General features: G+C 37.0%; 1 protein-coding gene across 1 annotated transcript in view; it reads right to left on the bottom strand.

Annotated features, from left to right (window-relative positions):
* The window catches only part of MYO5A (myosin VA), a 247290-nt gene that overhangs the window by 132757 nt on the left and 90638 nt on the right, over nt 1–23895 (bottom strand). Inside the window, exon 4 of the mRNA XM_043981532.1 lies at nt 15119–15263. Coding sequence (XP_043837467.1) covers nt 15119–15263 — 145 coding nt within the window. The remainder of the gene's footprint in view (nt 1–15118; nt 15264–23895) is intronic.

The following is a 23895-nucleotide window of genomic DNA, read 5'->3' as shown; positions in this document are numbered from 1 at the left end:
AATCAGGGACTCTCCAGAATGGTCAATGATTCATGCATGGATTCATTCATTCAACAAGCATTTATTAAACCCCTGCTCTGTGGCAAACACCTTGGCTAGGTACTCCAAATAGAGACAAAAACAAAACTCCTTGCCCTAGAGAAATGACATTTTATTGAGGGAGAATAACATATACACTATAAGTAAACAAAAATGTATACAAAACAAATACAAACTTAGAGGGATAGTGCTTGGAACTGGGGGGGGTGTGATCAGGAAAAGAGGACGGAGGAACAGACATTTAAGCAGAGCTTTGAAGAAATCTGGGGATTCTACCTTGGAAATGTGAGGAAGGAGAGAATTACAGGCCTCGGGGACAGTCTGTGCAAAGACATGAAGAAAGGATAAGGAATTTTGTGCATGAAGAACAGATAGAAGGTCTGTTTGGCTAAAATGCAGAGTGCAGTGAAAGAGAACAATGTATACTAAGTTTGGAAAGGGGGGTTGGGCCAGATAGTATCAGACTTTAAATACTAATCAAAGGAATTTTTATTTTGTCCCAGAAGCAATGAGGGACAAGAGCTCTTTGAGCAAGGTCATACATGGCCATACTCATCAATTGATAAACAAAGGATTTGGGGGGGGAGGGGGGAGCGTGGCATATAGAAGGGGACTAGACTTGTGATTTTTATAGGTATAAGGAACTCCCAGATAAGAAAGCTCCTTCTTTCTATGAAAATCAGCTTCTGTTCTGAAATATATAGTCTTAGTTATTTGGGGCACTGAGAGATTAATATGACCTGATAGGGTCATACATACAGTAAGTATCAGATATAAGACTTGAGCCCATGTCCAGTCTTCTTGGCCTGCTTGCTTGGTTTCACCCCCAGGAATCTATTATCCATCTCCATACTTTTGCATGGACTGCCCTCCCTCCTAAATTCCAACTATTAGAATCCCGGGCATTCTTTAAGACTCAACTCTAAGCTTTCCTCCTGTAGATGGACTTCCCCTCTAAAACTATCTTCCATCTTCTCTGCCCATTAGAGCTGCTGTTGCTGTTTGTCCTTCATTCTCTTTTTATTTTTTTTAATAAAGTATTTTTTTCCGGTTACATGTAAAGATAGTTCTCAACTTTTGTTTATACAAGCTTTCCAATTTCAGATTTTTCTCCCTCCCTCCCCTCCCTCCCCCCTCCTCTAGACAGCAGGTAATCTGATATAGGTTATAGATATATATACACACATAATAACATTAAACATATTTCTGCATTAGTCACGTTATAAGAGAAAAATCAGAGCAATAACAAAAAACCTCAAAATAGAAAAACACCACCACCAAAACCAAAAGAAATAGTATGGTTCATTCAGCATCTATACTCCACAGTTCTTTTTTTTTCCTGGATTTGGAGATCCTCCTTCATCATGAGTTTCCTGGAACTCTTCTGTACCACTGCATTGGTGAGAAGAATATAGTCCATCACAGTAGATCAACACTCAATGTTGATGATACTGTGTATAATGTTCTTCTGGTTCTGCTCATCTCACTCATCATCATCCCATGCAAGAGCCTCCAGGTTTCTCTGAACTCCTCCTGCTCATCATTTCTCACAGCACAATAGTATTCCATTACATTCATATACCACAACTTGTCCAGCCATTCCCCAATTGATGTTTGTCCTTCATTCTCAAAGAGGACCATGACATTGGGGTGATGTCATAACTTACACTGAATTGGCTTTAAGTGAGGAAGGACTGTGCAAGGTCACCAACCTTACTCTCTCCTCCAGAGCCATTTGGGTCCATTGGCAAGATATATATCAGGATGACTGGAGATGGCCCTGGCTGTTTAAGGCAACTGAGGTTAAGTGACTTGGCTAGGGTCACACAGCTAGGAGGTGTTTCAGGTGAGATTTGACCTCAGGTTCTCCCAACTTCAGGGCCTACCCATTAGAGTATAAATTCCTTGAAGGAAGGGGCTATTTTTGCTTTTTCTCTGTATCACTAATACTTAACCTAGTGACTGGCAAACAGTGATCACTCAATAAATACTTGATGATTGGTTGCACAAGGTAATATATTACTAATAGTTTACTGACAAAGCTGAGACTAGAATCCAGGTAATCTGATGTTTTACCTGCTGCTCCTTCTACCATACCATACCATACCATACTGCCTCCTTGGTCAACAATTTCAGATTGTAACTTTCAGGTTGTGTAGAAGAGATAACCCTGAATTCATAAAGAACAAAGATCTAGCAATAAGTTTGTATTTGTGTATCACAGGGAAATTCAAAAGCAGGAACTAGAGAAGTCAACATCCCTGGGGTTTGAAAGTAAATTTCTCAAAACAAAAAAAAAAATTCGGTTCTACCTTTAGGATTTCATGGGAAAATAAATCTTTATTTCAAAAATAAACTTTAAAGCTTGAAAATAAAAGCTTCTTCCCAGAGCAGAAAAAAAATTATTTTTGCTATGAACATTTCAAAGAATAGTGAAAATGGGTAATAATTTATTCTGATCCAAAGGTCAGACTATATACCAGAAGGAAGCAAAACATGCCCCTCAACCATCTCATATTTTCATCTCTCCATCTCTCTCTGAAATTTTTTTTTCCGGAAATAGCTTGCCTTCATATTTCACACTAGGAAGTTATAAAAATTCTTGAGCCTGTAGGTGAATGAAGCTGGCCTCTCCAAGGCTAAGCCAGAGCAGTGGAAGCTCTGGCAGGTCCAACCAAGCTACAAATGTTTCAAGTAGAGAACAAATAACAGATGACATATTCTACCTCAAAAAAGCTAGAACCAACTAAGCTGTAAAAACTCTAACAATTTTTAAGCTACACTAAGTCCTGAAGACTGCCATCTCTGTGGACAGCGTATTAATATAGCCAAAATCATGGATCCTCCCTATGTATTTACAAATATTGGAAATATCTCAATATTTCCAAATATTGAAGCAAAAATTAATGGTTATAAAGTTTTTATTGAGTCCTATTTAAGTATGAAGAAAAAGTACTGGTATTTTTGCTATGCTACATGGTGGAAAGTGTGCTAGACTTGAATATGCCACACTAACAACGTGACAATGAACAGGAAACAGTGTCTCAGTTTCAGTAGCTTCATCTGTAAGATGAGAATACCCGTAGAATCTATCCCACAGAGTTGTTCTAGGAATCAAATGAGATCATTTTTACAAAGTATTTTTAAACCTTAAAAACACTGTATAAATGTCCATTGTTATTATTCTTATTTTTGTTTCATAAGTAAGAAAACAGGAGTTTAATTTCTTTTTCTGGTGAGATCGGGGGGGGGGGGCACAATAAGTGTTAAGTGACTTGCCCAGGGTCACACAGCTAGTGTCAAGTGTCTGAGGTTGGATTGGAACTCAGGTCCTCCTGAATCCAGGGTTAGTGCTTTATCCATTGGCGCCACCTAGCTGCACCCCCCCCACCTACCTGTACTGCCACACACATACCTAGCTGCCCCCTATGGTGAGATTTTTTTTGACCACATTCTATTCTCAAAGAGAAGGATTGTGAATGCTTAGAGTAGTAATTAAATTAACGTAGTAATCATTAAAAGCCAATATGGTTGTATCAAGTATAGGCCATATGTTAACAACAGATATAAGGGGCAGCTAGGTGGTGCAGTGGATAAAGCACTGGCCTTGGATTCAGGAGGACCTGAGTTCAAATCCAGCCTCAGACACTTGACACTTAACTAGCTGTGTGACCCTGGGCAAGTCACTTAAACCTCACTGCCCTGAAAAAAAAACAAAACAACAGATATAAGAAAGACTATAACAATAAAAGAAACGAACATTAAAAACAAATCTGAGGTTTCATTTCACATCCTGAAATTTTCAAAAATGACAATACATAGGGATAGTCAGCTTCGAAGGCATTGTGGGCCTTCAGATAGGCATACTGGTGCATTCTTTGTGGAACTATGAAACAATCCATGTATTCTGGAAAGCAATTTGCAATTGGGCAGGTAAAGTAACAAGAATGTTGATATCCTTTTCCCCAAAGATTCCAACATAAGGTTTATATCCCAGGGAGGCCTTGAAAAAGAAGAAAGTCATCATATATAATAAAATATGTATATCAGCACTTTATGCAATAACAAAAAAACAAACCAGAAACAAAGCAGATGCCCATGAATTGGGAAATGATTTAACAAACTGTGATATGTGAATGGAAAATTATTGTGCTATAAGTCATGCCAAATATAATGAATAACAGCAAAACATGGAAAAATTTAAACAATCTGATGCAGAGCCAAGCAGAACCAAGAAAATAACATACATAATGTCTACAACAATATAAGTGGAAAGAACAACCACAAAACAAACAAAAGTGAATATTCCAAAATTATAAAGAATAAGCATAACCTCAAAGAAGAGGTATGAAACATACCCACCCCACTCCTCTTCAGAGATGGGAAGTCCATGGGTGTGATATACTGTATATGTTTTTGAACTTTTTCAATTGGTTTTGTTTTTTTTTTCTTTAAAAATATTTTCTATTTGGGTTGGCTCTCTGGGAGAAGGGGAAGAATAATGGAGGAGATTTTGGTGATGCAAAAAAAGATCAATAAAAATATTAGAAAAAGAACTTGAAAGGTCTCAAATGGAACATCCCAAGGATCTCTCCTTGGTTGCATTCTCTTCAACATGCGTAAAGCTACCTCACTATAGCACAGATGTGAAGCTAGTAGGAACCTTTGAGGGAGAGGGTCTAATCCAATTCCTACATTTTCTAGATAAGGACGCTGGGGTCAAGAGAGATTAAGAAAATTGCCCAGGGTTATAAAGATATTAAATAGCATAGGACTGGGGCAGCTAGGTGGCACAGTGAATAAAGCACCGGCCCTGGATTCAGGAGTACCTGAGTTCAAATCCGGCCTCAGATACTTGATACTTACTAGCTGTGTGACCCTGGGCAAGTCACTTAACCCCCATGGCCCCGCAAAAACAACAACAACAAAAAAGCCAAATAGCATAGGACTTAAACTCAAGTGCTGTGACTCCAAGTTCTATATTCTTCCTTCTTGAAGGAAGATATGACATAACTGTTAAACTTAAAGATAGGAGTGGGGAAGGGAATAAGCATTTATTGAGCACCTAAGTGTAGGGCACTGTTCTAAGAACTTTATGAGTATTATTTCATTCGATAACAAGGAAGTAAATGACAGGAAGAAAGGTCCCTTTTATATCAGAATATTCATAGCACAAGTCTTCACAACAGCAAAAGCTCTGAAAAAGCAGGGGTGCCCACTGACTGGAGAAAGGCTAATCACATTGTGATTATCAATCAATTCATACACAAGTTATGTATTAGGTACATACTATATTGCTAGGTGCTGTGCTAGACTCTGGGGGTAAAAGAACAAAGAATGGAATAATTCTTAATCTTGAGTTTACATTCTAAAGGGGTAGACAACAAGTACATTTATATATGTATATATATACATATATAAACATAAATGTGTAAAAGTAAATAAAGAATAAATAATGGGGGCAGCTAGGTGGCGCAGTGGATAGAGTACCAGCCCTGGAGTCAGGAGGACCTGAGTTCAAATTTGGCCTCAGACACTTGACACTTACTAGCTGTGTGACCCTGGGCAAGTCACTTAACCCTCACTGCCCAGAAAGAAAGAAAGAAAGAAAGAAAGAAAGAAAGAAAGAAAGAAAGAAAGAAAGAAAGAAAGAAAGAAAGAAAGAAAGAAAGAAAGGAAGGAAGGAAGGAAGAAAGGAAGAAAGAAAGAAAGAAAGAAAGAAAGAAAGAAAGAAAGAAAGAAAGAAAGAAAGAAAGAAAGAAAGGAAGGAAGGAAGGAAGGAAGGAAGGAAGGAAGGAAGGAAGGAAGGAAGGAAGGAAGGAAGGAAGGAAGGAAGGAAGGAAGGAAGGAGAGAAAAGAAAAGAAAAAAGAAAAAGAAAGAAAGAATAAAGAGAATAATTAGAAATAAATACAAAGGAATTTGGAAAGGAGGGCACTAGCAGTTAGGTGGTATCAAGAAAGACTTTATTCAGCAGAAGGCATTTATGCTTCATACTAAAAGAAGAGAAGAATTCTGAGGCAAATATTAAGGAGAGCTCTGAGGTACCACCTGACACCTATCAGATTGGTTAAAATGACAAAAAAGGAAAATAATAAATGTTGGAAAAGCTGTGGGAAAATTGGAACACTAATGCATTGTTGGTGGAACTGTGAACTGATCCAACCATTCTGGAGAGAAATTTGGAATTATGCCCAAAGGGCAATAAAGCTGTCCATACCCTTTGACCCAGAAATACCAGTTTTGGGTCTTTTTCCCAAAGAAATCATGGAAAGGGGAAAGGGACCCACATGTACAAAAATATTTATAGTTGCTCTTTATGTGGTGGCAAGGAATTGGAAGTTGAGGGGATGCCCATCAATTGGGGAATGGCTGGACAAGTTGTGGTATAAGAATACAATGGAATACTATTGTGCTGTAAGAAACGATGAGCAGGAGGAGTTCAGAGAAACCTGGAGGGTCTTGCGTGGGCTGATGATGACTGAGATGAGCAGAACCAGAAGAACATTGTACACAGCATCATTAACATTGGGTGTTGATCTACTGTGATGGACTAGATTCTTCTCACCAATGCAATGGTACAGAAGCATTCCAGGGAACTCATGATAGAAGAGGATCTCCAAATCCAAGAAAAAAAAAAAACAACTGTGGAGTATAGATGCTGAATGAACCATACTATTTCTTTTGTTTTTGGTGCTGTTGTTTTTTCTATTTTGAGGTTTTTCATCATTGCTCTGATTTTTCTCTTATAACATGACTAATGCAGAAATAGGATTAATGTTATTATATGTGTGTATATATATGTATATATATGTATATGTGTGTGTGTATATATATACATATATATACATATATGTGTGTGTGTGTGTGTGTGTGTGTATATATATATATATATATATATATATATATATATATATATATATATATATATAACCTATATTAGATTACCTGCTGTCTAGGGGAGGGGGGGAGGGAGGGGAGGGAGGGAGAAAAATCTGAAATTGGAAAGCTTGTATAAACAAAAGTTGAGAACTATCTTTACATGTAACGGGAAAAAAATAAAATACTTTATTAATTTAAAAAAATTAAGGAGAGAGTACATTCCAGGCCTGTGGCCCAGCCAGCTCAAAGGCACAGAGAGAAAAGACAGCCATGTGAGGAACCAAAAGAAGGTCAGTTTGGTTGGATCACAGAGCACAGGGGTTGGGAGGAGTACTATACAATGAAGCTAAGGGAGATAGGCTGGGATTGCACTGTGTAGGGCTTTAAAAACTAAGCAGAAAAGTTTATATATTTTGTCCTAAAGACAACTAAGAACCACTGAAGTTGGTTGAGCAGGGAAGTTGCAAAGTCAGATCTGTGTGCAGAAGTAAAACTACTTTGGCAACAATGTATGGGATGTAGTAGAGTGGGAAGAGACCTGAATCAAAAAGACCAATTAGGAAACCATTACAGGATTTGGAAACTTATGAATATATGGGGCAAAGAAAAATAAGGAGGCTAAAAATAATATCATGGTTAAACACTTAGTATACTGGAAGGATGATGGTACCTTTAACAGAAAGAAGAAAGTTTAGCAAAAGAAGGACTTGGATAAGAAAGATAATAAGTCAATGTTTAGACAAGTTAAAGTAGCATATTTCTGGGACTTATTGTTTAAAATGTCCAATAGAAAAATGGTGATGAGGAATTGAAGATTAAGGGGGAAACTATAGCTCTTATTCATCTATAATATAGAATACACATAATTAACTATATACATACATCTGAGTATTATATGCATGTGTTTTGCATACTTGTATATGTCCATGTATACATACATACACATATTCACTAACTCTGATATAATGATCACACATGTCAGTTCACTCCTAGGATATATTTTATCTAGGTCAAGAATAGATAGATGAAAAAAAAAGTTTAAAAAAAAAAAAAGAACAGATAGATGGTGCCTAAATCTTCCACTATCTTGTCTTTCTACTCCTTGCTAATCATTTCTGTTCAAACCTTTGCCCAAAGTTCATTCTTCTTGGAAGAGGAAACAGAGGTGAAATGAGAGTTGAGAAGTTCAGCCTTCTCACCATCAGCCATTTCATCATTCCATACACCCTGAGAAGGGATCTTATTTCTTGTTTAATCCTTCTCTTATTGCCCATTTAACTAAAAACACACTTTTGATTGTCCTTAGCAGTATGAACATCATCTCATTCTGAGGTGTTTGTGCTACTTTTATGTGTTTATCCTCAGTTACTCGCCCTTGCTTCCATCTTCTGTACAAAAATCTAAATTTATTAATGAGTTCCCTGTGCATCCATAATGGTCTCTTTAGGCAACTCCCTTTCTTCCTTCTCACTGAAATCAGTTCTGCTTGACTTTTCAGAATTTCATTGTTGAGCGTTTCCCATCTCTCTTGGGCCTTTCTCCCTATAATTTCTCTGGGCAATCCGATGTCCTGAAATCTAATGAAATTATCTAAAAAAGTCTGCCATGTCATATCTGTATAATTTAGATCATAGCCAGTTTTCATTTTCTCTATCAAACACACTGATGGAGTAATGACTTTACTCCAAGATGCCTGTCATTTCTACCTTAGAAATCAGTCCTCCATACTGGTGAGAATCAGGTACAGAATAACATTTCCCCTTATACTTTTTGAAGGATGAAATTTTCATTAAAGCAAGATGCAAATTTGTGTTCAAAAGTCATGTTATTACCCAACATGTATGTATGGCCTACTAAATATGCCAGACACTGTGTCCATTATTTATTCTCTTTGGATGGCTACACTTGTTTGATTAGTACTAGAAGATTCCCAAAGGGGACTATGTTTTCTGTCTTTTGTGTAGTTAATACACTGTTCTGTATTCAAATACTTTTAGCTAACTAGTTAGTATCCTTCCATCAGTATTTGATTTGACAAAAGTTAATTAATAACAGCTAGTTGGCACACTAGAGAGAGCACTGGGTCTAGAGTCAGAAGGACCTGAGTTCAAATTCAGCCTTACTAATTGTGTGACTGACTCTCAGTAAGTCACTTAACCTGCTTGCCTCAGTTTCTTTGTCTGTATAGTGGGAATAATAATAACACTATCTCCCAGGTTTGTTGTGAAGAAAAATAATTATAGAGTTCTTAGCACAGTGCCTGGTACATAGTAAGTACTATATAATTGTTAAGTATTATTATTTATTTTTATTATCTTCTAAGCCAGAATTAATGTGCTGGAAAGCTGAACCTAGGCAACATATGAGAGTTATTTGCTATGTTAAATATAGAGAAATGTCACTCTTCAATACAATAGGAAAGTTATGCTCCTCATCTTGTTAGGAATCAAAACTCTATGTTGGGAACATGATCTACTGAGTTCCCTCAAACTGTGAAAAAAAAATGTCTGCCAATCAAGAATTAAAAGATAAGCTTAAAAGAGACCTCCTCCTTACTTCTCACTATTGAAGAACATCTAAAGAGTTTGCCTTGCTTATACATCTTAATGCTTTAATAGGTTATATGTCTATGATGTTAATATAGAATAATTTTGATTCAAATAAATTTCTTCTAGAGTCAAGAAAGTTAATTATATTTGGTGTGCCCTTCCTTCAAAATTGTGATTAATGAGTGGTGACAACTTCCAGTGGTAGTGCATTAATATTGGGTCCTTTTAGGGGATGGGTTTTGTCAGTTTTGTCTCCTTTTGGAGGGGTATTAGGTTTTCCTGCATTTAGATTGGCTAAAATGCTCATTCAAATCCAGAAAACAAAATGAACCCTCAGAAATTACGTCAGACAAAAATCACATATGTCACATTTGCTGGGTTATCTTTTACAGGCTTTTAATTGTGACAGATTGTACTCTAGAGAGCCATGAAGAATAGTCAGTAAATGGAAACAAAAATTCTCTAGAGAGTAAAGATTAGGTCATTGCTTAACTACAGAGAAACTCGCTGCATAGCTGTAAGATCAACATCTGAACAGGAATACTAATTTTCAATGCTGTCAGTATTTAACCTCTTTAAGGCCAGAAGACTGCCATATGCCATGTAGTCTCTAGTGACAAATACATTCTCCCTGTCATCTTGTATTTAAAATTAAGTGCCTATTTGTATAAACATGGCAAAGGATCTGGGTTTTATCGCACAGGATTAAAAACCACAGCCCCTGCAGCAAAGGGTTACAATGTGTAATCAATAGCATTAACACAAACAACCAAGTAGAAGTACATGAGAGGGGCAGCTAGGTGGCACAGTGGATAAAGCACCGGCCCTGGATTCAGGAGTACCTGAGTTCAAATCCGGCCTCAGACACTTGACACTTACTAGCTGTGTGACCCTGGGCAAGTCACTTAACCTCAATTGCCTCACTTAAAAAAAAGAAGAAGAAGAAGTACATGAGAACAAAAACCTTATAACAAAATATGGCACACCTCCACAAACCAATTCCACAAATAAATAGGTCAATAGCAGTTAAGTCAAATGAAAAGCAACAAAGAAACAAAAGTGATAGGAAGGAGATTCAACAATAATACTGAATGCTACTCTATACTTTTCAATATGCTCTCATTTTATCCTCACAACAATCTCGCGAGGCAGGGAAGGCAGTTGCCATTATCCTACTTCACAAATTGTGACAAAGATATTAAGTGTCCTGTTGAAGGTCATATATGGCTCTTCAGCAGCAGACCTGGGACTAGCCACCTACTCCAGGTCTTTTCTCACTAGACTATGCCATCCCTTACTAGGTTAGAAAATGATTGTTCAGTCGTTTCCATCATCTAGGAAGGAAAGATATATATATTTCAAAGATTAATAACCTCTTGCCAAATCTGCAAATTAACAGAATATGGGGTATTTATTCAAATTAAGAAACCATTCCACAGATACAACATTCAATTGAATATCTAATAGTATAATATTTGCAAAGAGCTTAAGGTGCTATTTGAGAAATAGCTGTTAGTACTATAAGTAGTAGTAGTAGTAGTAGTTAGAAGATCCGAATTTGAGCCATGGTTCTGACACTTTCTTTGTGACTGGGGACAAGCAAATGAACCTCTCTGAGTATCAGTTTTCTCACTTGTTAAAAAGCAATAATCATAGTTACATTACTTTGTAAAGTTGGCATAAAGTTCTTTGGAAACTTTAATGTGCTTTTGAAATCTGAGTTACATACATAAATTTAGAGTTATAATGCACTATACCTGCACAAAAAGGTAATAAGGAAAACCATGATAGATTCAGTATACTGTTTAAGAGCACACAACTATCACCAGGAGAGAGAGAGAGATAGGCCTAGATTACTAATCCAGGACTTTTCCCATTATACCATACTCTCCCCCTTACCATTCATTACCTTGGCTGCTAAAACCATTGGTCTTATATCTATCTACAAAAATCATTGGGATCATCCTTATTGCAAGAGATGAAGCCGAGTCTTCCCTGAACCTAATTCTATAGTAACAGGAATTTTCAAACAGACCCTAACTATTAATTTAAGAAAAGATAAATGTATTTCTATCAGAAAAGTATGTTACCTTAACACTAAGCAAAAAAAAAAAAAAAAGCAATGGAAAAAAAATAAAGGAGGTTTAGCAGAACCAGATCTTACATGTGTAAAATGGATAATTTTGATTATATTAAATGAAAGAGGCTGTGTGTAAATAAAACCAATGTAGTCAAGATTAGAAGGAAAACATAAAATTGGAAGAAAAATTTTATAGATAGTATCTCAAATAAAGGTCTCATCTTAAATTTACAAAGAACTTTGTCAAATTTTAAGAGTACATGTGGTATATGATTATGACAGAACACTACTGTGCTATAAGAAATGACGAGCTGGTTGATTTTAGAAAAATATGGAAAGACTTGCATGAAATAATGAAGAGCAGAACCAAGAGAACATTCTAAATAGTAACATCAATATCGCTCTAAGAACAACTTTGAATGAGTAAATCATTTTGGGTTTTATAAATACTCAAATCAATTACAAAGGACCTACGAAAGAAGATGCTATCCACCTCCAGAGAAAGAACTGATAAATAAAAGTATGTATAGTGTGGTTTTACATATATATACATATACATATACATATATATATACATATATATATATATGTATATATATATTTGTGTCTAATGGTAGCCTCCTCTAAGGCAGGATGATGTGGGAGAAAAAAAAAGTGCACAGCAGAGAACAAAAGAAAACTTAGAAGGAAGCACAGAAAAGCAGGGTAGCTTTGGAAATTGTGTACAGCACTTATTACATAGGTTGCGGTTTTTTAAAGTAAACAGTGTGAAATGGAAATTCAAGGTTTTACATCGAATCTTTTTATTTTGTCCTATTACACAAAAATGTTCTACTTTTTGTCTTTTTGTATTGAAGATCAAAATGATAAAATACATTTATAAATAGAAAAAAAAGAAAAAATGAAAGTAATAACATAGCAACATCATTTGGATGTTCTAAGCCTAAGTATGCATGAATTGTTTAAATGTCTGTACATCTTATAGGTAGGAAAAACTGACTGAAAAACAAAAGAAGCCTGTTTTTGAAAAACAAATGGAAGAAATGAAGGAAATATACAACTCATGAGGCTAAGATAGCCTCAGGGGAGCTATACAAAATAAGTTCACTGAATGTAACTAAAATAAATATTTAAGGAAACATCTAATATACATCTAAAAAGAAAGAAAACTCAGAAATATGAATATCAACAATAGATCACTAGTAACAATGACACTAAGGATGAAGCTTCAATTTAAAACACCTATATATTCAAAAAAGTTTTATTCCTTCATGTAAACATTTTTCAAAAATTTTTTGGGGAAGTCTTTTGATGCAAATTCTTCTTTGAAAAGTAGAATGGGGCAGCTAGGTGGTGCAGTGGATAGAGCACCAGCCTTGGATTCAGGAGTACCTGAGTTCAAATCCGGCCTCAGACACTTGACTTACTAGCTGTGTGACCCTGGGCAAGTCACTTAACCCTCATTCCCCCCCCAAAAATAAAAAGAAAAAAAGAAAAGTAGAATGCTCCAACAAACCAGTACTCTTCTGCTGCCTTGGCAAACAAGGCACTAGCCAACTTGGCTTGAAGAACTAAAAGCCCCCTGCGGATGAAGGGGAGTTCTCTAATCCATTTGAGAGCTTAAACTTGTGGGATGTAGAACAGGGCTGCACATACTTAAAGAGATTATTCTTGGGGGAAGAAGTGGTAGAGGCTAAGGATTTGTGATTTCTTTGGTTCAGGGAAATCATGGCATGGAAACTTCCCCCATCAATGCAAAGTAGCAACTTACCTGTAACCTGTAGTCTGTTACAGAGTTTGCTGAGGCAGTGAGAACTGAAAAAATTTGCCCATGGTCCTACAGCAGGTATGTCAGAGGCAGAACTTGGAGCCAGGACTTCCTGACTCCAAACCTGGCAGTCTACCACTGTACTACTCTGTTCTTTCTTTGATCATTTTATCTTTTTTATGGGCATAATCTGGTCTCACAAATAGTTTACTCCACACCTTTTTTTTAGCCTCTCCACAATTTTTATTGATACCTATTATTGTTAAAAAGATATTATGGGACTGTACATTGATAGCTAAAAGAAGAATAGTTTCAATATTAAAATTTGTACTTGTATGTAGCTTTATATCTCTTTAACATAGCCAAATTCATCTAGGACCAAGCCTGTGACCTTGTACATACTGTTTATATATTGATTCCATCCTGGTGCCTAGCACAGTGACTATCATGCAGTTGGTACTTAACAAACACTTTTTCATTCATTCAGGTTCTAATTGGACATTGATTTATTAAAACATAATCTCTAAATAAATAAATAAACAAATGAATAAATGAATGAAGAAAGAAAGAAAGAAAGAAAGAAAGAAAGAAAGAAAGAAAGAAAGAAAGAAAGAAAGAAAGAAAGAAAGAAAGAAAAAGGGGCAGCTAGGTGGCACAGTGGATATAGCACCAGCCCTGGAATCAGGAGGACCTGAGTTCAAATCCGGCCTCAGACACTTGACACTTACTAGCTGTGTGACCCTAGGCAAGTCATTTAACCCCAATTGCCTCACCAAAAAACAAACAAAAAACCCCATAATCTCGATGACTCCATGTCCAGCATTTTTTCTGTTGTACCATGATGCCACTCTTCAAAACATAATCTCTAAATTTATGAGGTAATTCCTTTCATGGCTAAAAAGACTAACTCAGTCCTTAAGATTTTCTCTGCTTAAGGACTTCCAATTCAAAGTGTACCAAAGGGGTTATAGGAAAATCAAGGAAGACAGAGAAGGTTGAAACTAAATAATGAGTGTTTATTAAAGCAGATATAATCATGAAAAATAGGAGCTACTTGAGAACTGCTAAGAACTGGTTTTGGATTTGTCTTTGTATCTCTAGTGCCTGGTATCTAGTGTCTGATATTTAATGGGCACTTTACAAATAAATGTTTTTCAACGTGAAAATTTCATTCAGAACTCAGTGCTTTTATTAAACCCTTTAAGATCTAAGGGTATTGAGCTGGAAAAATGGCCACTGTTTCCACAGTGACTAGGTACTAAATCTGGTACATTTAAAACTCATACACACGGTCTCAGACACTTGACACCTGCTAGCTGTGTGACCCTGGGCAAGTCACTTAACCCTCGTTGCCCTGCAAAAAATAAAAATAAATTAAAAATAAAACTCATACACAGTATAGATTTAGTCATGTTATGGGTTTCAATCCCTTGAATTGAACATTAAGATTAAAAATAAACCTTGGAGATAATCTGAAAATGTTTGGACCTAATCAGAGAATTTTAGAGCGATATGGAATGTCTGAGTTCACTTACTCCAATTCTCTCATTTTGCATATGAGGAAAAGTCCCTTCGCCTCTTCAAAACTCAATTTCTTCATTTGTGAAATGAGGGTTCTAGGCTCAGTGACCTATGTGTGAAGTACTTTCTTGACCTAAAACTCTCTGATTAAATCCAGACATTTTTAGATCATCTCCTAGATCTTCTGACTCCCAATCTGGTGCTCTCTCCTTTACACTGCATTGCCTTCTGGGAATGAAGGAAATGATTACAACAAATGAAACATTTCATCTTTCCCTCACCTGGCCATCTGCTTATAAGCCTCTTCTGCCACAGCAAAGATGTGAGGATCCATATCTCCCATGTTCTGGCCGCTATATGCATTAATGATATCTTCGCCATAGATAGGCAGCTGTTCATAAGGGTTTATAGCTACTAAAACAATACCTGCAAAAGAAAATAAAGCACATAGCACAGAATAATACTGGTAGGTTTTGAGGAAGGTTACTAGAAGAAAGATCAACAGTAACACTGACTCCCTCCTTATCTGTACAATTTGTACAAAGATTACAACTGAATTTCATGATGCTTGGCAGCCAAAAGTATCTGAATGAGTCTTCTGAGGTGGAATGTAATTTCTTAAATATGATCAGTCACTCAACTGAGAAATATAGTGAGAATCACAAATAATCCAAAGTCTTATTTTAATTTCAACCATTACTGCTCTTAAAAACTAAAGGGCCGGAAATTGTAAAGCATGTATAAACAAAAGTTGAGAACTATCTTTACATGTAACGGAAAAAATAAAATACCTCATACATTAAAAAAAAAAAAACCTCAGACACTTACTAGCTGTGTGATCTTGGGCAAGTCACTTAACCCCCATTGCCCTGCAAAAACAAAAACAAAAACAAAACAAAACTAAAGGGCCAAGTACAAAACTAGGTCTCGTGCCCTGACAGCTAGCCCCTTTGCCAAATGGTCTGAATTGATCCACATTTCCTCCATTTATAAATGGGTCTGTTCATGTCTTTCTCTATCCTACCTAGTTCACTGAACTCCCCACAAGAATCAAACATATTCTAACAAATTCATGGTCACAGAAACAAAATGAGAAAATGAAATGCAGAAATAGAGCAACAAACAGAAAGACTGAGTTGGGGGTCAGCTAGGTGGCTCAGTAGTTAAAGCACTGGCCTTGGATTCAGGAGGACCTGAGTTCAGATCCAGCCTCAGATACTTGACACTTACTATCTGTGTGACCCTGGGCAAGTCACTTAACCCCCATTGCCCCGCAAAAAAAAAAAGAAAGAATGAGTTGTATAAATTACTTGGAAAGAGATGGAAAAGAGAAAGAAGGAACTCTAGAGAAAGCCCAGTACATGGGGATCTTTTGACTACTGAATGACTCCTTAAATCATACAGTTTATGACAAAACTCCATATTCCTATGTAGCCACAATATTCCTTTGCTTATCTAATTATATTTTGTAGCTTATATAATCAGAGTTGGAGTATTCCAACTTTCATATTCTCCTTTACCATCACCACTCAGAAACCTTGCATCCTTTGAAGTTCAAGCAACTAAAATTTTCTACCCAATCTAGATCATGATAACTGTTATAGACAAGCTCCGAGATCTACTATTCTTCCTTATTCAAGGAGCTCAGTGCATGCGTTACTGCCTTCCTTTATTCCCCAAATTCTGCCTTGATACTAGAGCACTTCAGCAGCTAAACTGATGTTCTCTCAAATTCCTTAAACTCCTAATTCCTCAATCTCCTTAAATGCCAGGACCTATTCCTTCACTCCACCTCAGTCATACATAAGGATTGCCATACCCTGAATCTCATAATTTCTCCAAGTATTCCACTTACCTGATCAAAAACTCTGACATGACTATGATCATAAACTCCTACTGTTCCATTTCTCCTTGTGTCTCACCCTTCTTAAATCTATTCTTAGCTGAGACATCCAATCAATTTCTTACACTTCTCAATACATTCTCAGACCATAAACCTTACTCTAATTTGCTTTCTTCCTTTTCCAATTCCTTCTTTAATTATCCAATTAAATTTTTCATCATCCTCTACTTTTGTATCACTTGTCCCCTTGTTCTATTCACCACTCATCTCTTTCCAAACCTCAACTCTGGATTATTCCAACCATTCATTCTCCTCTTCCTTTTCTACTAATGAGTTATTGAATAGAAGTAGAAGTCAAACAACTGTGTTGACTAGGTAAATTATAGATTCATGGTATTGAACTTCAGTTGGGCAATATTTTTATTCCTTCCTAATTGATTCCTTATCTCACTCACCACAGAAGCTATTTCAACCCTTCCCTTCTCTCTTCAAGCCTTACACACCTACCCCCTTTCTCTCAACTGATACTCTCTTATTTTTACTCTACTGAGAAAATGAAGGTCATTCTATGTGAATTGCATTTCTTCTTTTCTCTTCAACTCAAAACTCCCTGACATCATTTCCTAATCTCTCCTCCTTTCCTCCAGTGTCTAATAATGAGATACTTTTTCTCTTTGACAAGGCCAACCCCTCTAAATGTACTCTAGCAGATTGCATCTTCAATCATTCTCCTCTCTTCTCTCCTCTGTCTCTCTATCTTTCTTCCTCTCCCTCTCTGTCTCTTTCTCTCTGTCTCTCTCTGTCTATCTCTCTGTTTCTCTCTGTCTCTCTCTGTCTGTCTGTCTGTCTCTCTCTCTCTGTTTCTCTTTTTCTTCCTTCTCCCTCTCCATCTCTTTTTCATCCCCAACATCTTCTTATGTACTGGTTCCTTACCTTATACCTTCAAACTTGCCCAAGTCTCCCCTATCCTTAAAACAACTTCCCTGAACACTACTATCCCCTCAAAGTATCATTCTCTCTCACCTTCCTTTCACAGCCAAAATCCTAGAAAAAGTTATCTGTACCTTTGCCTCTATTTCATCTCCTCTCACTCTTTGCTCAAATCCTTTGTAATATGACTTCTGACTTTACTCAACTGACAATGCTCTTTCCAAAGTTTATCTGCAATCTCTTGACTGCCAAATCTGATGATTTCGTCTCATCCTAGATATCTTAGTCACATTTAAAGCTGTTAATTTATCCTTTCCTTCCGAATATTCTCTTTTCCCTAGGTTTTCCTGACACTACACTCTCATTATCCTATAATCTGAGTGTTCTGTTTTCTTTGCTACTTCATCAGTAAAATCATGATCCCTAACTGTGAGTGCACCCACAAAACTCTGCTTATTTCATTCTTCCATGATATATTTTCTCCTTTGGTGACCTTATCAACTCCTGTGGGTTTAATTATCTCTATGCAGATGACTTATTGCTATATATACAGTTCTACTGATTTTCCTGAGTTCCAGTCCCACGTCATAAACTGTTTATTGGACATTTCAAACTGGGTGTCTTATAGACATCTCAAATTCATCATGTTTAATACCAAAACAAAATTAATTATCTTCCTGCTACCCACCCCCCAAAAAAACCCTGATCCCTCTTCTAAATTTCTCCATTTCAGCTGAAGACGCCACTGTTTTTTTTGATTTCCCAAGTTCATAAACTTGGTGTCATTCTTAACTCCTCACTCTCCCTCACTTCATATAACTGGTTGCAGGAGCTTGCCATTTTTACTTTGTACCTTGATAGATATTGGTCCTATATAACACCACTCTAGTCCATCCTACACATAACTGCCAAAGTGATTGTACTTAATCCCAGATCTAACAATGTCACTCTTCATTCAATAAACTCCAGTGATTCCCTGTTGCCTCCTGGGAAAACAAAATAGCAATTCTTCTATTTAGCTTTCAAAGCCCTTTATTACAGTAGGTATCTCTAACTTTATAACCTCTAGCAAGCCCTCCATGCCACTCACCATTTCCCATACTCTCAGCTGAGAATCTTACTTCATACTTCAGTGAAAAAAACTAAAGACATTTGCTCATGGCTTTCTTCTTCCATAGTCCTCATCTCCTATTACTCAGACATCTTCCTCTACTATCTCCTCCTTTATTGTGTCTTACATTAAAAGATAGTCCTTCTTCTTGCCAAGGCTACCCCTAAACATGTACCCATGATTTCATCCTCTCCTATGTTCTCCAGTAGATTGCCCCCACTATCATCTCTAATTTCTCTCTAATCTTCATCATCTCCCCCAACTGGCTCATTTATTACTGCCCTTTCTTTAAAAAAAAAAAAAAACAGGGGCAGCTAGGTGGCACAGTGGATAGAGCACCGGCCCTGAAGTCAGGAGTACCTGAGTTCAAGTCCGGCCTCAGACACTTAACACTTACTAGCTGTGTGACCCTGGGCAAGTCACTTAACCCCAATTGCCTCACTAAAAACAAAAAAACAAAAACAAAAACAACAAAACCCTTGATTTGAGCTGACCATCCTTACTAGATACCATCCTATATCCCTTCCCCTTCTCAGTTAAACTCCTTGAGAAAGTCTTCTATACTAAGTGCCTAACACTCTCTTCTTACTTCTAAACTTTGGGATCTGATTTCTGATTTCATCATTCAGCTGAAACTATTCTCTCCAAAGTTAACATTGATCTCTATTACCAAAAAACAGTAGCCTTTTCTCAGTCCTCATAATTCTTCACCTATCTGAAGCACTGGGCACTATTGATCACCCTGTCCTCCTAAATATGCTCTCCTCCCTAGGTTTTCTTGATATTGTTCTCTCCTGGTTCTCCTCCTACCTGTCTCCTCCTACTTGTCCTTTTTTGTAGATCTTCATCTGGAGAATGTCTACTAACTGCTGGTTTCCCCCAAGAGTCTATACTGGGCCCTCTTCTCTTCTCCTTCTATACTGTCTGTTCATCCATTCGTATCTCTCTCTCTCTCTCTCTCTCCCCCCATTCCTCCCCCCCCCCACCAACAGTTCCATATCACTAACTAACTGCCTTTTGGACATCTCAAAATAGATGTTCCAAAGACATTTCACCATATCCAAAAGAGAACTTATTAGATTTTTGCCCCATTCAAACCCTCCCGTTTTCTCAACTTTCTTATTTTTGTCATAGGCACCATCAAGTTCCCAGTCACCCAAGCTCACAATGTCAGTGTTATTCTTAACTCTTCACTTACATTGACTCCATATATCTAATCTGTTGTCAGGATTTGACATATCTACCTTCACAACAAATCCCATAAATTTCTCCTTCTTTCTACTCATATAGCCACCACCTTGGTGTGGGTCATTACATCTCTCCTAGATTATTGCAACAGCCATTTGGTTGTTTCCCTGTCTCAAGTCTCCCTACTCTAATATACCTTCCACTCAGCTGCCAAAGAGATTTTTCTAAAGTGCAAGTCTGACTATGTCACTATGTCATACCACTCCCACTCATCCTTATTCAATCAATCCCAGTAGTTCCCTATTACCTCCAGTATCCAATATAAAATTTGTTTGGTGGGGCAGCTAGGTGGTGTAGTGGATAGAGCACCAGCCCTGGAGTCAGAAGGACCTGAGTTCAAATCTGACCTCAGACACTTGATACTTACTAGCTGTGTGACCCTAGGCAAGTTACTTGGCCCCAATTGCCTCACCAAAAAAATTAAAAAATAAAATTTGTTTGGCATTTAAAGCCCTTCACCACCTAGCCCCTTCCTAATGTTCCAGTTTTATTATACCTCCCACCCTCCCACATACCCTATAATCTGTCTACACTGGACTACTTGCTGTTGCTCACATGATCTCCCCCCAACTCTGCCTTTTCACTGGCTATTTCCCCCATAACTATAAATTTCTCCTTCACCTCCACCTTCTGGCTTCCTTACTCTCCTTTAAGATTCAGTTCAAATATTATCTTCTGTAAGAGGCCCTTCTTGGTACACACACACACACACACACACACACAGAGACATATCCTTCTGATATTAACTTTCATTTTCAATGTATATATACTGTATATGTATATATACAGCCTATATATATGTATATAGTGTACATATAGTATACACATACACACACATAAACATTGTAAGTATAAAGTTATTTGCATGTTGCTCATCCATTAGAATGTGAACTCCATGAGAGCAAAGGCCAGATTTTTCCTTTCTTTGTATCCCCAATGCTTAGCATAAGCCCCAAATCCATGTTAAATGCTTAATAAATGCTTACTGACTGCCTGACCTCACACCCCTCTTTCCAGCTACATCATACATTACTCTCCTCCTGTGCTCTGATTTATCCAAACTGGCCTTATGTCTGTTCCTCACACATAACACTCAACCTCCTATCACTGTGTCTTTACCCTGTCTGTCATGCATGTCACACCATGTCTAGAGTGTACTCCCTTCTCACTTCTGCCTTAGAAAATCCCTCTTACTTCAAGATTCAGCTCAAAGGGCAGCTAGGTGGCGCAGTGGATTGAGCACTGACCCTGGATTCAGGAGGTCCTGAGTTCAAATCCAGTCTCAGACACTTGACATTTACTAGCTGTGTGACCCTGGGCAAGTCACTTAACCCCAATTGCCTCACAAAAAGAAAAAAGAAAAAGATCCAACTCAAGTACAAGCTTCCTCTCTTCTCCCCTACTTCTTGTGACCTTCTTCCCAAACTACTTTACATGTAATTACTTTCTATTAATTTGTATTTATTCTTTTTATATTTATTGTGTGTGTGTATATATATATATATATATATATATACATATATATATATATATATATATATGTACTTGTAGTCTCCCCCTTTAGGGTGTGAGACTAGTAACTGTTTTACTCTTTGTATTTCTAACACTAATGCTTAGCACGGTACCTAACACATAGTGAACTTAATAAATACTTGTTGATTGAGTGATTGATGGATAAGTAACAGAGTTGAAAGAAAGCATCCACTAGTAAGATCAGGGTTCTTAGGGATTAGCAATATTGGGGCTGCAGTTACTCTGAGAATTCCTAAACAGCTTCCCTCCCACCCTTACATACTAATACATTATAGACATCTACGGTGGAAATAATTTACAAGAGTTCTCCCTCCCATTGATCATTTTTCCATAATATATTCTTATATCAAGTTTTCCTTGGTATATAGAAGATGAAGGGATAATAATTAGTCAACAAGTTTATGGTGACCACCTACTATGTGCCTAGAGACCTTTCCTAGGAACTATGGGTCATTATAATAATAACAGCGTCTAACATAGACATTTTAAGGTTAGAAAAGCACTATCTATCTATAGATATAAATACACATACATATTTATACACATATACATATGTGCTATAATATATATAACATATATGTATATATACATATATCTATCACCTCATCTGATCTTTTCAATACCTTATGAATTAAGTACTACTCCTGAGTTAATTACTACCTCAATTTTACAGACTAGGAAATTGAGGCCTAGTAAGATTAAGGAACTTGAATGTGGTCATATAATTAATACAAGTCAGAGACAGGATTCAAACTTGGGTTGCTCCTTATCCCAGCCTCACACCTTTTATATTATACCACAATGCTTCCTCTTTTAAAAAAGAAAAAGGACAAAACACTATCCTTGGCCCCAGGGAATTTATAGTACATCATGGTGAGAAAATAAGGCATACACAGATGAAAAAATTAAAGATCAAGATAGCCTTATATATTGATATAACAGAGTACTAATTGTGTGATACAAGGTAAACAAAATAGGAGAAAGAAAATCAATTGCCAAATATACAGTATTGGTACAGTATAAGAGGGAAACCTGGTAGACTTCACATTTTTAAAAAACTGGGGTACTGAGTGTGCTACATATGAAATATGAGTCAATCATGTGACATGACAGCCAGAAAATTATGACCTAAAGTCGTATTTATAGAAGCCATGTAAAAAAACAAAGGAGGTTACAGTACCACTGTAAAATTCCTTGGTTACACCACAGCTGGAGTATTTTGTCCAAGTCTGGGAACCATATTTATTATGTCTGCTGACAAGCTATGTCCAGAAAAAGATAGAAAACTGAAAAATATGTCATATGCAAATTGCTTGAAGGAACAGAGATGTTTATCTGGGAAAAGAGAAGACTTAAGGACACACAAGCTAGCTTTTTTTCAATATTTGAAGGCCTATGATACAGAAGAGAAATCAGACAATCTGCTTGTTACCAAAAGGCAGAACTTGGAGCAATGGGTAGAAAGAGGAAAGAAATAGAGTTTGTTATGATATGAGGCAAATTTCCTAATAATTAGCACTATCCCAAAGTAAAATGGGCTGCTACTCCTCCTCCTGACTTCCTTATTTCTATCAAGGATATCAACATTTTTCAAGTCATCAAGGTTTGCGACATAGCAGTCAGCCTTGACTCTTCACTTTCACTCACCCTATATCCAATCTGTTGTGAAATCCCGTTGAACATTCCACTTCCTTAACACCCCTCATATATACCACCTTTTTTCTCCTCACACCACAACCACCATCGTTCATGCACTCATCACCTCTGATCTGGACTACCACAGTAATTCCCTAATTGATAAGATACCAAACTGATATTTCTACAGTGCAAGTCTGACAATGTTACTCCTCTGCTCAGGAAGCTCAAGTGACTCCCCATTTCCTCCTCTGTTTGGCATTTAAAGTCCTTCACAATCTAGCCCCAACCTATCTTTTCAAGGTTATTAAATATTACTCTTCCTCATTCATTCTACACTCTAGGCAAACTGACTTGCTCAAAATTCTCTATATCTGACATTCTATCGATTGTCTCTAGGGCCTTTGTATAGGAACAGAATGCTCACCTTCATCACCTGACTCTTGAGACTCCAAACTTCTCCTCAAAGTTCCCTTGAAAGCTCAAGAATTTCACCTACAAAGAAATGCTTTTTCCTAATTCCCAATAGTTGTTATTCCTCCCACATCCTCTTTCTCTCAATCCATCACTGTATATTTTGTATATAGCCTATTTTTAACTGGGAACATGTCACGTCTACCTGATAGATTATGAGCTCCTCGTGGAGAAGCTCTATCTTAATTTGACATTTGTATTCCAATCATCAAGGCCAGTACTTGGCACATGATAGACACATAATCAAATCTTATTCTTCAATTTCTTGAGTAGTAGTCAGCAAG

Source organism: Dromiciops gliroides, chromosome 2, assembly GCF_019393635.1.
Source record: "Dromiciops gliroides isolate mDroGli1 chromosome 2, mDroGli1.pri, whole genome shotgun sequence".
Classification (NCBI taxonomy): Eukaryota; Metazoa; Chordata; class Mammalia; order Microbiotheria; family Microbiotheriidae; genus Dromiciops; species Dromiciops gliroides.
The sequence above is the reverse complement of the archived record's forward strand: the minus strand, read 5'-3'. Positions and strand labels throughout refer to the sequence as shown.